Source organism: Eschrichtius robustus, chromosome 1 (genome assembly GCF_028021215.1).
Source record: "Eschrichtius robustus isolate mEscRob2 chromosome 1, mEscRob2.pri, whole genome shotgun sequence".
Taxonomy (NCBI): Eukaryota; Metazoa; Chordata; class Mammalia; order Artiodactyla; family Eschrichtiidae; genus Eschrichtius; species Eschrichtius robustus.
Genome location: NC_090824.1, coordinates 80,872,302 through 80,886,735, shown reverse-complemented (window position 1 = coordinate 80,886,735; position 14,434 = coordinate 80,872,302). Strand labels below are relative to the sequence as shown.

General features: G+C 43.5%; 1 protein-coding gene across 1 annotated transcript; it reads left to right on the top strand.

Moving 5' to 3' along the window:
- The first annotated feature begins 585 nt into the window (after positions 1 to 585).
- On the top strand, positions 586 to 2,184 carry LOC137759247 (muscarinic acetylcholine receptor M5). The gene has a single exon (XM_068535260.1). It carries the CDS (start codon positions 586 to 588, stop codon positions 2,182 to 2,184), a length of 1,599 nt encoding a protein of 532 aa, XP_068391361.1.
- Positions 2,185 to 14,434: the final 12,250 nt, after the last annotated feature.

Genomic DNA, 14,434 nt, shown 5'->3' with positions numbered 1-14,434 from the left:
CTCAGTAATGTTTAATAACTGAATTTATAATTAAACTCAATAAAGTTGGACTATAAAGTAGATACAACTTGTCTTTTTCCCAAGTGAATGACAAAATAGGTACTTATCACCAGGAGCTTAAAAAACAGAGGGTCTGACCTCAAGGCCATAGTCTAAGATAACTTAGCATCACCTGTTTTCCCGTCTTCACTGCTTTCCAACAATCTGATTCTTCTCTTTTTGTTTGTCCTTGTCATCTTCCCAGCCCTTTTTGTAAAATTGCCCATTAGAACCACAAGAGGGCAGCAACCTCACGTACAAGAAAGGCTCTCAGGCATTGGTAATCATAAAAAGCAAAGGGAGGAGATGCCTTTATAAAAAGTGTTATCTAAACTTTAGAGATTTCAACATCTTGCTCTGAATAGGTGTGGGACCACATTTAACGTTCTGTTAGAAATTATAAACAATGAGTGGGAAAGAAATTCATGCTGGTGAGTAGAGCTAATGTATTTCCCTCTCTTCCAGAAACTGGCCAGAAGAAGTGAGATCGAAAAGAGAACAGTCTAGAACCTAAGACTTACTCCTAATGTAGACTCTTGCACCAGGATGGAAGGGGAATCTTACCACAATGCTACTACCGTCAATGGCACCCCAGTGAATCACCAGCCTTTGGAACGCCACAGGTTGTGGGAAGTCATCACCATCGCAGCTGTGACAGCTGTGGTGAGCTTGATCACCATTGTGGGCAACGTCTTAGTCATGATCTCTTTCAAAGTCAACAGTCAGCTGAAGACAGTTAACAACTATTACCTGCTCAGCTTAGCCTGTGCAGATCTCATCATTGGGATCTTCTCCATGAACCTCTACACTACCTACATCCTCATGGGACACTGGGCTCTCGGGAGTCTGGCTTGTGACCTTTGGCTTGCACTGGACTACGTGGCCAGCAATGCTTCTGTCATGAACCTTCTGGTGATCAGTTTTGACCGATACTTTTCTATCACAAGACCCCTGACGTATCGGGCCAAGCGTACCCCAAAGAGGGCTGGCATCATGATTGGCTTGGCCTGGCTGATCTCCTTCATCCTCTGGGCCCCAGCGATCCTCTGCTGGCAGTACTTGGTTGGGGAGCGGACGGTCCCACCAGACGAGTGCCAGATCCAGTTCCTCTCGGAGCCCACCATCACTTTTGGCACTGCCATTGCTGCATTCTACATCCCTGTTTCTGTCATGACAATCCTCTACTGCCGAATCTACCGGGAAACAGAGAAGCGAACCAAGGACCTGGCCGACCTCCAGGGCTCTGACTGCGTGGCTGAAACTGAGAAGAGAAAGCCAGCTCAGGAGGCTCTGCTCACGTCCTGCTTTAGCTGCCCCCAGCCCACACTGGCCCAGAGGGAAAGGAACCAAGCCTCCTGGTCATCCTCCTGCAGGAGCACCTCCGTCACTGCGAAGCCATCCCGAGCCACTGGCCCGAGCACTGAGTGGGCCAAAGCCGAGCAGCTAACCACCTGCAGCAGCTACCCCTCCTCAGAAGATGAGGACAAGCCCACCACTGACCCTGTCTTTCAAGTGGTCTACAAGAGTCAGGCCAAGGAAAGCCCAAGGGAAGAATTCAGTGCTGAAGAGACCAAGGAAACTTTTGTGAATGCTCAAACTGAAAAAAATGACTATGACACCCAAAAATACTTCCTGTCTCCAGCTGCTGCTCATCAACCCAAGAGTCAGAAGTGCATGGCCTATAAGTTCCGATTGGTGGTGAAAGCTGATGGGACCCAGGATACCAACAACGGCTGTCGCAATGTGAAAATCATGCCCTGCTCCTTCCCGGTGTCCAAGGACCCTTCGACGAAAGGCCTTGATCCCAATCTCAGCCATCAGATGACCAAACGAAAGAGGATGGTCCTCGTCAAAGAGAGGAAAGCAGCCCAGACCCTGAGTGCAATTCTCCTGGCTTTCATCATCACGTGGACTCCTTACAACATCATGGTCCTGGTTTCCACCTTCTGCGACAAGTGTGTCCCAGTCACCCTGTGGCACTTGGGCTACTGGCTGTGCTACGTCAATAGCACTGTCAACCCCATTTGCTATGCCCTCTGCAACAGAACCTTCAGGAAGACCTTTAAGATGCTGCTTCTCTGCCGATGGAAAAAGAAAAAAGTGGAAGAGAAATTGTACTGGCAGGGGAACAGCAAGCTCCCCTGAAAAGTAACGACTCCCCTCAGAAGAATGACCGTGGTCAAGGTCCTCTGAGGATGGGTGAACTGATTCTGGTTTACTTTTCAAAAAGACCTTTTGAGTCCCTGAGGACATGGAAAGCCTCGAGGTCCGTCGCTAAAAGGAAAGAGTCACAGCTGCCACAGTTGCTGCCAAATTGAATGATTCTTATCCATGACCAGGGTCGCCTGATGCTGCTGGAGTGTTTGCCACCAAAGTAAAGAGACAGACTCATGACCCTTCACAGAAGGAGGGGCACTTGGTCACAGTGAACAACAACTGAGGGAGTTCCTGTCCAACCTTCTGTGGGCAACAGCAGGACCGGTGGAAACCTGTCACAGAGTGTTGTGCAGTATGTATGTGTCTCTGAAGTTGTCTCATTTCTGTGAGAACCAGGAGAATGTAAGTCAGTGTCACCTGTTAACAAGAGTGAGATTCAACTGGCTTCTAAGATTCTATTTCTTTATAAACTGATCAGTATTTATTATGCAGCTATTATGTGTTCCGTACTGTGGTATGTTTTCCTGTCCCTACATCTGAGCAAAGCTCTTCCTCTTCCTTTTCACAACTGATGCCAATTCCTGGTACCCACTGAGGCCAGGCCGGTCCCCACAGAGCCACCCTTCCTCTCAGAGACCTGGGTCTGAAAGGACACTGGAACCTGATCACACCCAGTCCTACAGAGAAGCCTCTATTCTACTAATAAAAGTGATCAGGTCTCCACAGTCAGTTATTTTGTTTTTACCAGTGGGGATTTTTTTCCTTTTATGTAAACAAATATTATGTATTGTAGTTGGTGCCCTTTGAACCCATTTATTTATGCTCTGTCCTTAGGAAGACTAATTGTATTAGCTCTTCACTGGGTAAAGACCTTCTCCAGTCTGTTTAATCATGGTTCTCTTAAATTATTCTCAGAGGTCTTACTTTCTAATCTCTTCACAAGGCAAACCTGAGGCAAAATGTGCAAAACAAATTTGGTTTCACTCCATGCTTTTGAACTTCTTCCAGGCCCTTTTGCAGGCCCTCATCCAGACCCCCAATTCACACCCAGGCACAAGCAGGTCACTGTGCTGTCTCCAGCCAGAAGTGCTATTTAGAGGGACAGCAGGGGAAAGGCTCTTTTAAAAAAAAAATAGGTCCTCCAAATCATGGCTCAGAAATGACTTACTGGACTTCCCTGGTGGTGCAGTGGTTAAGAATCCGCCTGCCAATGCAGGGGACACGGGTTCGAGCCCTGGTCCGGGAAGATCCCACATGCCGCGGAGCAACTAAGCCCGTGCGCCACAACTATGGAGCCTGCGCTCTAGAGTCCGCAAGCCACAACTACTGAGCCCGCGTGCCACAACTACTGAGCCCGTGCGCCTAGAGCCCGTGCTCCACAACAAGAGAAACCACCACAATGAGAAGCCCACACACCACAATGAAGAGTAGCCCCAGCTCACCACAACTAGAGAAATAAATAAATAAATAAATAAATTTATTAAAGAAAAAAAAGAAATGACTGACTTAGTCATTCCTCTCCAAATTCCTCTCCAAATTCACAAAAATGAGAAGCCCAGAAAAATACAGTTGAGGTCCAGTAATGCTGGCTATGGTCATTAAAAATGACCATGTTCTCTTTAAAAACAAAATGTAGGCCACAATAATGTATAAAAATAAAAGTTATCAACATACATTTAAATATCAGGATTATCCAAAAACCAAATTTTAATTGAAATCTCTGCGTATATAAACAAACCAAATCTAAGAGGTTTCTTCGATAATTCTGAAAATAAACCAATGTGCAAGAAATCAAAACAATACAATAATGCATAAAATTAATGAACAGTCCACAAAGAAAGCAGCAGTATAGCATACAACAAGGATTTTAAAGATGAAACACTCCTGTCAGACAGAAACTCATTATTTAACCTGTTAATTACATCTGCAGTTGTATATAAAAATCTCTGGACTTCTTTTCACCTAATGTGGGCTAGTTCTTTTTCAGCCTCGTTTGCTAAGGGGATGTAAAAATAGCTGGTTTAGTTGTCCTGGGAATTCAGTATGTACTTGAGTATAGGAGAGTTTCAAGCTTTCCACTGAAGAGTGAATTGGCCTCTTCTACAGAGTACCAAGGACACTTCAGGGAAGTGGAAACCCAGGCCTCTCCAGCCCTGTAGGGACTTGATGTTGAGATGGAACATCTTTGAAGCAACGTAGCTGCTGAGGCTTTATGAAGGGCAGGTTGACATCCACCAAGAATTTGGTAGAGAATATTAACTGGCTCAATTCTCCAAGACAGAGACTCCCAGGTCTACAAGATGCCAACAGCATGTGGCTTCATAAGCTCTGGATAAAGTTGATTTTTTTAGTTTAAGGCTTTGACAAAAGTGAAAATCCCTCCAAGAGAATAGCACTTTGAGCTCACTCACTGTTCACAGTAGAGAGAGATACAACCTAATTCAAACAAAAGAACACAGAACTGAGGGGGTGGGCTGGTGGAGGCACATTTTTCTCACTCCACAACTGCCTAGAACTAAGCCTTTTTTGTCTTTTGTGAAATTAATTGAGAGGCCTATGCCTCCTACATCACAGGCTTTGGGAGGCAACCAGTTATGCAGACTACCTATGCCCCTTGACAAAGACAAAAAGAATGCCCCAAACTACTAGGGGAAACTAGACTTCTTTAGAATAGGGCCTCTGGTGGGGTCCTCAGAATGAACAGATCCAACTGTAAACTACAGGGGCCTGATGGGTGGATGGGTAGGGTGTGGACTGACTTTGGATCTTAGGCCTTCTTATGCCCCATCTCCAAAGCTCTGTTTGTGGTACACTGTGTGCAGCTTTGATTAGTTGCCTGTTGGACACTGCTATGTTGCTAATATTGTGGTTTGTTTCTCCTTGCTGTGAATTTGATGGCTTGTCGAGGAATCTGTTTTCAGTACAATTTTTGGTTAAAGCATTTCGTCAGCATTCCTGGTCTCTGCTTTGCTCCTTTGGTGAATGTCTTTTCAGGGTGATGCTGATGTTTGGCTCTTTGTCATTGTGAAATCTGTACCTAATCTCTGGAGAGAAAAATCCCATTGTCTACTGTAAATACTGGAATCACAGCAAAGGATGTGGGGACTGGACTGCTTTTCTGTATCATACTAGCATTGTTCTAGATATTAAAGAAATTTAACCACACAGTAGTCCAACGCAAAGTATTTAACTAAGAAAATGGTCTCAGGCTTCCCTGGTGGCACAGTGGTTAAGCGTCTGCCTGCCAATGCAGGAGACACGGGTTTGAGCCCTGGTCCAGGAAGATCCCACATGCCGCGGAGCAACAAAGCCCGTGCGCCACAACTACTGAGCCTGTGCTCTAGAGCCTGCAAGCCACAACTACTGGGCCCATGTGCCACAACTACTGAAGCCCGTGCGCCTAGAGCCCGTGCTCTGCAACAAGAGAAGCCAGTGCAATGAGAAGCCCGTGCACCGCAACCAAGAGTAGCCCCTGCTCGCCACAACTAGAGAAAGCCTCCATGCAGCAACGAGGACCCAATGCAGCCAAAAATGAATAAATTAAATAAATTTGAAAAAGAAAAGAAAGAAAATGGTCTCAGTGAGCTTGACAGATCCATCTATGTTAGAGATTCCACACACATTCGCATCGCCTGGCCTTTTAAGGGGGTAGGAGTTGCTATACAATGTGGATACATGTCCCTCTTGCCACCTTTGTGATTTTCCCCTTTCCTATCAGTTACCAAATTAAGATGAAATAATGATGACAAGGTTCCTGTGACTAAAATGATCCCATCACCCTCCAGGACGAGGGAGGTGAGGCAGACCTCAAACCAGGGCACGTTAGCCAATACAGACCCTGCAACAAACCAGAACAGCAGCATTTCTTCTCTAACTGCTCGAAGAGCTGGTGCCCCAGTCATTTCATTCCCATTGTAAGTGAGACTAATTCCCATCTCCCCCTACTCATATCACCAGTAAAGTTTGAGATTATATAAATTCTTTCCAATAAGAGCCCCAGACTGAGAGTGAGAGGAGGAAGGGAAATACGTTTTTTAAGCATCCAGAAAGGAACCAGAAGAAAAATTATTTAAAAACATACAACTTTTTTTTGGGGGGGGAGGATAATTTTAAACTTAGAAAAAAGCTGCAATAATAGTACAGAGAACTCTGATATCCTTCACCCACATTCCCCAGTTGTTAACATTTTGCCACATTTGTGCTGTGTACACATTTTTTTTTCTCAACCATTTGGAGTAAGTTGCAGACATCACATCCACTGACCTCTAAATACTCCAGTGGGTATTTCTTAAGAACAAGGAAATTATCTTACATTACCACAATACAAATACAAAACCAGGAAATTCAACATTGCTGTAATATTATTATGTGAAACATAATTATGTAATACAGTCCATACTCAACTTTTACCAGTTGTTCAAACAATGTTCATTATAAGAATTTCTTTTCCAGTTAGGATCTAATCCAGGACCACACACTGCATTTAGCTGTCATGTGTCTTGGACTCTTTTAATTTGGAAGAGGTCTTCAGCTTTCTTTTGTCTTTTATGATATGGTCATTTCTTTAAAGTACATTCAATCCAATTTTTAAAAAAGAATTTCTGGGGACTTCCCTGCTGGTCCAGTGGTAAAGAATCCACCTTCCAATGCAGGGGACGCGGGTTCGATCCCTGGTCGGGAGCTAGGTTCCCACATGCCGCGGGGCAGCTAAGCCCTCGCACCACAACTACTGAGCTCCCGTGCCGCAAACTACAGAGCCCACGCGCTCTGGAGCCCACACGCCACAACTACAGAGCTCAAGCGCCCTTGAGCATGCACGCCACAACTAAAGAAGAGAAAAAAACCTGCACGCCACAAGTAGAGAGAAGCCCGTGCGCCACAACAAAGATCCTGCCTGCCGCAACTAAGACCCGACACAGCCAAAAAAAATTAATTAATTAATTAATTAAAGGCTTAGTCTAAAAAAAAAAAAAAAGAATTTCCGTCAGTTTGCAGTTGTCTGATGTTTCACATCAGATTCAGTTTGTTTGTTTTGATTTGGGCAGGAATGTCACAAATGTGATATTGTGTCCTCAGGGCATCACATTAGCAGGACATGCTGTTTTATCCCAGTAGTGGTGACGCTAACAGGGGCTCGCTTGGTTAAAGTGTACCTCCCATCCACCCGCCACGTTTCTCCACTATAAATTTACTATTTTTCCCTCTGCAACTAATAATTTTGAGAAAGAGATTTTAAGCCTCTATAAACGTCCTATGGGTCATCAGGTTTTCACTCAGTAATTGTAGCATCTCTTTATTATTCTCATCAAGTTATTCCTACGATGATTGCCAAGTGGTTGGCATTCCACCGTAAGGAAGACTTGTTCCCTCTTTATTATCTATTTACTTACTTATTTATTACTATTATAGACTAACAAACTCATAATAATTGGTTAAAACCCATTACTGTCATTATTTCAATGTTAAAATTGTCACAAATGTAAGCAGTAAGAGCCCCTTCAAGATGATTCCTGTGACCCTTTGACATAGTTCAAACATTTTTTGAGCACTCCCTTACTTTCTGGTACAAGAAGATATTCCAGGCTCATCTTCACTCTCCCCACCCCAACCCAAGAATCAGTCATTTCTTCAAGGAGCCCTGGTTTCATTAAGTAGAGAATGGTACCTGACTCAGTTCTAGAATCAGGATGTATTCATTGCTATTAGACCCTTTCAGTGGATGGAACTAACAAATATGTATATGTGTATACCTACTAAAAACAATGAGTTCATATTGACATCTGCAATTCCAATCCTATACAACGGGGGCTTCCCTGGTGGCGCAGTGGTTAAGAATCCGCCTGCCAATGCAGGGGACACAGGTTCAAGCCCTGGTCCGGGAAGATCCCACATGCCGTGGAGCAACTAAGCCCGTGTGCCACAACTGCTGAGCCTGTGCTCTAGAGCCCATGAACCACAACTGCTGAGCCCACGTGCCACAACTACTGAAGCTCACGCACCTAGAGCCTGTGCTCCACAACAAGATAAGCCACCGCAATGAGAAGCCTGAGCACCACAACGAAGAGTAACCCCCGCTCGCCGCAACTAGAAAAAGCCCACGCACAGCAACGAGGACCCAACATAGCCAAAAATAAATAAATTTATTTTTTTTTAATGTTAAAAAAAAAAATCAGTAACCCTTGTTTCATTTTTACTCACAATCATTTTGTTTTTGTTTTTTTTCCTCTACTTTTCACTGGAGCCACCTTCTCCAAATGCCCCAAATCTTTGTACCCTCTTTCCTTCACCATCTTCTTAGATCCAAGAACCACCATCCAGGCAACCTGATTCCTCCTCTGTTTGGTTACTCATTTGTTCAGCAGATAATTATCTATCTCTGTGGGAACCATGTGACTGCAGAGGGGAATAAGACACTGCCCTGGCCCCCAAGAACACAGACTAACAGAACGAGGGACAGGACAACAGTACAAAGAGAATCACTCCAGTGATGGCTGGAGGCCTCCAGCTCTCCTCCTCCCCAAGCACAAACATTTCCCTTCTCTAGGCCTCTTTTGTTCCCTGCTCTTTGGCAGAAGGGGAAACTAGCACCGAAATCTGAACTGCAGAGGGTAGAACCCTTATATGATTGAAAAGAGAAAGTGAGTGAAGAGTAACAAGATGAATGTGGATTATATCCAACATTCCACTTAGAAGCTCTCACAAGCAATCCGCTGGTCTTTTTTATCCAGTGTGGTTCCCAGGCCTTTCAGAAAGGAGTCTTGCCCTGTCTGGATACAGCCTAACCTTCCTATTCCATAATCCAATCCCTTCTCAAGGTAGAGGTCAGGTAGGAATGCAGAAATTGGAGAAGTTGTCAGTAGGATTCTGCAAGGACACTTTCAAAATCAAATACATACAATCACACACACATTTACATACATAAAACTTGAAGCAGTGAGGATGGAAAAGAGCCTCAAGTTCAAGGTAGCAGCAGTTGGTTCAGAGTGGGAGGGCTGAGAGCGTACCAGGAGCTCAGAGTCCTTCGAGACGCCTTGAAGAAGAGCAGGAACTTCCTTCCCAACCAATTCCCACCAGCCCCAAAGAAGATGAAGGGAAAGAGAAGCTGCTTTATGTCACAGACATCTGCTGGGCCACATCATTTAAAGACGTGAGGTTGGGCCAGAGAGCAAGTCAGGAGGGAAGGCAAAGCTTGTTTTTCTTCCATTAACATATTATCTCAAAGTTTTTGGGTACCTGAGGTTTCTACTGAAGACTCTAGGCTTTGGGGTAGTGATTTTCATATACCACAGTTAGTTTAGAGACTGCTTATCAGTAATCAGTCGGGCCAGGTGACCACGGAACGCCATACACAGGATTCTCCCTTACCATTTATCCTGAGAGGAGCGAGGTGTGTCCTCGAGAAGATAAGGCGAGTTCAGGCCTGCAAGGCCTCCAGGCGGCCTCTGCCTACCTGTCCAGGCCTTCTCCCCTCCCCTCTTCCAGCAGTGCTCCAGCTATGTGCTTTTCTCAGTTCCTTCAGGGCCCGACCTCCCTCCCACCTCAGCTCACACTGGGAAGCTCCTCACTCTCATCCCTTCTTCTCAGCCTCAGCCTAGTTTATTCCTATGTAGTCTCTCGTCTTACCTCACAGGTCACTTTCTCAGCAAAGTGGTCCTACATTGGCCCTCTACCCTCTCATCCAGATTCCCATGTTATGAGCTTTTATAGCACCCAGGACTTTTCTGTGGAGCACCTATCAAGGTTTTCATTACAAATATTTATGTGTTTGGTTATTCACGTCTATTTCTCCCACTAAACTCTAAGCTCTGAAGCCAGACTTCATGCTACTTTGCTCATCATTGTGTCGCCTCACCTAATAGCCTTTGGCACATTCAGGAGTATAGGTGCTTCACAATGTAGTCTTTACTAAATAGGTAAGTGCATACCTGAGATAAGCAATGGTTGCAAGGTAAGGTTCCTGGGTTTTGTGGGCTTTATACTAGCATGGTTAGTATCCTTGTGCTTCCCTGAGAAGTAGAAGCTTAATTCACCACGAGTCTCTGATCTCCATTTTTGTCTAATGATTTGAGTTGGGATCCCTAAAAATGATGAAGCTGTATGTGGCAGCCACCCCAGAACTGTTTTAGCGGAGAAATTAAGATTCTTCCCACCCTTCCTTGAGAACAGGACTGTTGTATTACTAGTGCTTTACAGCCCAGGTAGCTTGGAGTCCAGAGAGGAAAGTCAGAGAAGTAAACAGATAATCCGATAAAATGAAATTCTATAATGGTGTAAGCACAGGCACGAAAGGGGACAAAAAAGAGGCTCTTACCCAAGCCTTGGGGGCATCTGATTTTTGTCAAAGGTGATTTCTACACTAAGTCCTGAAGAAAATGTAAGAGGTAGACAAGGGAAAGGGATGGGGGTTGGGTAGAGAGTTGAGAGGAAGAAATAATCAAAAAGGTCCAGAGGTGAGCAAACATATAGAACTTAAGAGTGGGGAAATGAGGAAAAATCAAGATGTACGTGGGAACAAAGTGGCAAGAAGTGAATCTGGAGGGACCATGGTCAGGGTCCCATATTTTGAAGTCTGTGGAGAGTCTACAAAGGGTTTGTTTTTTTTTTTTAGAAATTCACGTTCTTTTATTTATGTATTTATTTATTTATGACTGTGTTGAGTCTTCGTTTCTGTGCGAGGGCTTTCTCTAGTTGTGGCAAGCGGGGGCCACTCTTCATCGCGGTGCGCGGGCCTCTCACTATCGTGGCCTCTCTTGTTGTGGAGCACAGGCTCCAGACACGCAGGCTCAGTAATTGTGGCTCAAGGGCCCAGTTGCTCCACGGCATGTGGGATCTTCCCAGACCAGGGCCCGAACCTGTGTCCCCTGCATTGGCAGGCAGACTCTCAACCACTGCGCCACCAGGGAAGCCCTACAAAGGGTTTTTAATAAGGGAACGACCCCATCGGATTTGCCTTTTAGAAAGATCTTTAGGTTTACAGTGTCTGAAACTCTAGGCACCAGACATTAGGACTAGAACTGCTTTGCCTTGGAAGTCAGTTTCTCTTGACTACACCACCCCTTCTGAGGAGTGTTTGGAAGGAGAGAGGCAAGTCCCCAGATCATGCCAACAGCCATAGGCAGAGGGTGGGCAAGTGAATAGATGTATGGCTATGTGTTGATCATGGGTATGTGAACGTTTAGTTTTTTTAGTTTAGCTTGTGAGAGAAACACTGTAGGAAGTAGTTAACAGGACTTGCTCTAGGTTACCAGCTGGTGAGCTTGGGAAAATTTTAACCTCTGTTTCCTCATCTGAAAGGTAAGAATATTAATAATTATGAACTTTCACTGAGCACTTATATGAATAGGGTTAGTATTAATATTAAGTGGGATAATACATGTAAAGTGTTCTAAACAGTTCTATTTATGAAGTAGATATTGCCCCCATTTTACAGATGAACCTTTGATCCATTTTACTCATGATGAAACTGAGGCTCAGAAAGGTTTCTTTCCCAAGATCATACAATTAGTAAGTGACGGAGCCAGGACATGTATTCACTCAATTTCTCCCTTAACTTAGAAAGTTCCTTCTGACCCACTCATTCAAGATGGATATGGAGGCAACACAGCCAATTTTGCATTGACTGAGGGAAAAAGAGAAGGCTTTCAGCAGGTTGGAGATCATTTTGGTCAGTTCTGGATAAGTGCATAAGTTAGGACACTGGGTTAAGTGATAGACACCTACTGGAACTAGCTTAAGTAAAACACATAAACTCTATACTAGAGGATATACCAGTGCTCCGTGGAACGCAAGGGCAAGAACGCAGCGACCTCAGGAAAGGATTTGAATGAAGGTACAGTTCTCAGATTTCATCTTCCACTTCAGCTTGGAACCTGTTTTCTCCTTTTCTGTAGTGTACATGGTAGAATAAAGAGCCATGAACATCTTGCAAGTTTATATGTTGCTATCTACTCGTTTAGTCCCTGAGTTTTCATTTTAAATTCCCCAGGAACAGCCTTTGGCCTAACCTGGATGAGATGCCCATAAAAGCAGAGCCGCACAGCACAAATATGGCTGCGGGGACAACATCTTTGCACCCCCTTCTCAGGGGAGAACCAGTTACAGGGGTAAGCTGGGTGACAGCTCAACAGATGTACATTAAAGGAAGGAAGGCTCTCATTGTCAGAGTTTAGATTTTCCTCTGCCCCTCCCCACTTTCCAATTTTGCTAATATATCTCATTTTCTCCTCCATAACGTATCGATCCTACCATTCCTCACATTCTGGGAATAAAATAATTTACTTTTGGGGATAGAGAGAAATTTGAGAGACCATCAGGTAGGTGCATATATAAACCATCCTAAGAGGTGACTTTTGCTCAATTTTTTAACAACGCCAAGAAAAGTAAATCTCACGGTCACTGGCACCTCACAATTTTGTTTACTATGCCAAGAAATTCCTCTTCACAAGAAACTAATTCCTTCTGCTGTATTTAAGTCCATTTCCTTTCTCAGACTTCACAGAGTGGTACACAGCTCATTAGAATTTGCTTTAAAGGGATTATCAAGATTTTGAAAAATCCCCTCAGCATTCTCTTTACCAAACTAAAAATTACAGCCACTTTAATCCTTCTTAAAGTATATCTAGTTAATATAGTCATGAGGTCAGTAGAATCATTTGTATAGAAAAGTATGAATATTAATCGCTGGCAGCTTTTCTCTAGACCTGCTCTATATATCTTATTATAGAGGCTAAAACTGAACACAGTACCCTCCAAATCAGGATAAATGATAAGTAAGGGGCTAGGCTGGAGATGGTGGGAGAAGGGATTCAAGAGGCTTTCACTGAATCCCCGCACGAATTGCAGCTGAACCACCATGGACTTGAAAGGTTGTCCAGCAGCTACTTGCTCCACCAATCTCTGCCATACTCTCTTTGTGGGCCAGATTCCTTAGATTGTTGATTCTGCTTACCTGGGGCTCAGGATCAGCATACCGCCTTCTCTGATACAGTACCACCCAACTGACTGGCTCAAGTCCCACCCTCAGTCCAAGCAGCTGTGGATGGGAAGGCAGGTCCATCCAGGCCTGTGAAGAGACAAGTGCAAAATGAAATTTTTCTTTCGTGTGTATAATGCACAAGATACCATGACAGCAATGATTGCAAGGAAGCTTTTCTTACATATCTTCTCATGGTCCCTTATGAATCACCTCATAACACTTTTAGAATGATTCCATTTCTTAATCTTCATGCCAAATTTTCATGATCACTTAATTCTGAAGATTTTCTAATTTTTTTTTACTACAGTTATTTAGAAATATGCTTTAAAATATCCAAATATATGTAGTAGGAGCTCACTGAGTGGGATTACTTTATATATACATATATACATATTTTCCATATATATATATGGAAAATTTTGTTTCAATATTACCTAAGGAGGTACAGATACAAATCTTCAGTCATTACTAGTTCATTAAATTTTAGTGGAATTAAATGCCTTGTCAAAGTTTTCTATTGGAAATGCTGTGCCCAGATAGTTTTTACGGCTCTACCCATTCCTCATGTTTACCACTTGACATTATTAATTTACTTCTCCCTCCCTCTTTTCAGGTTTGCCCAGGCTGGCTCAATGCTATCAGACTGAAGCCGTTGTGAAAGGCTTCAATTCCCTATGCTCCCATGATAAAGCTGTGTTACTGTGGGAAAGGAGATAAGCTAATATATGGTGCTACTTGGGAGAGGGGGGATTTTTATCTAAAATAGCTATTTTAGTATTTCATCATCTTTTTTTCAGGAATATTAAAACAATGTTCATAATTTATAGGCAACATCTGAATTTTGCAAAACCTACCCTCAAGTTCTCCTAAATAAACACTTGTACCAATTGGATATTCTCATATACTTTTCAAATTAAAAAATAATTGACTCTGATGACAATAATCACACCTAAAATGCTAAAAGGAGAGCACAACTAGGTCGTGCCTCAACATACTCTTTGAACAACACTAAAGGACTGGGTCGCTAGCTTCTATTGTGTTCCCTAAGGTTAGTGCTTAGCAGAATTTTTGTTGGGTTAAAATAAAAAATGCATATGTAAACCATCCTAAAAGGTGAACCTTTTGCCCAATTTTTAAAGAACTGATTGTAACCATGCAAAAATATGACTATATGTGACCTGGAAGGCAATTCTAAAAAATGAAAATAGTTGTTTTAGTTTTTTCTTTAGGATATTTAATAAAAATATTTTCAGGGCTTCCCTG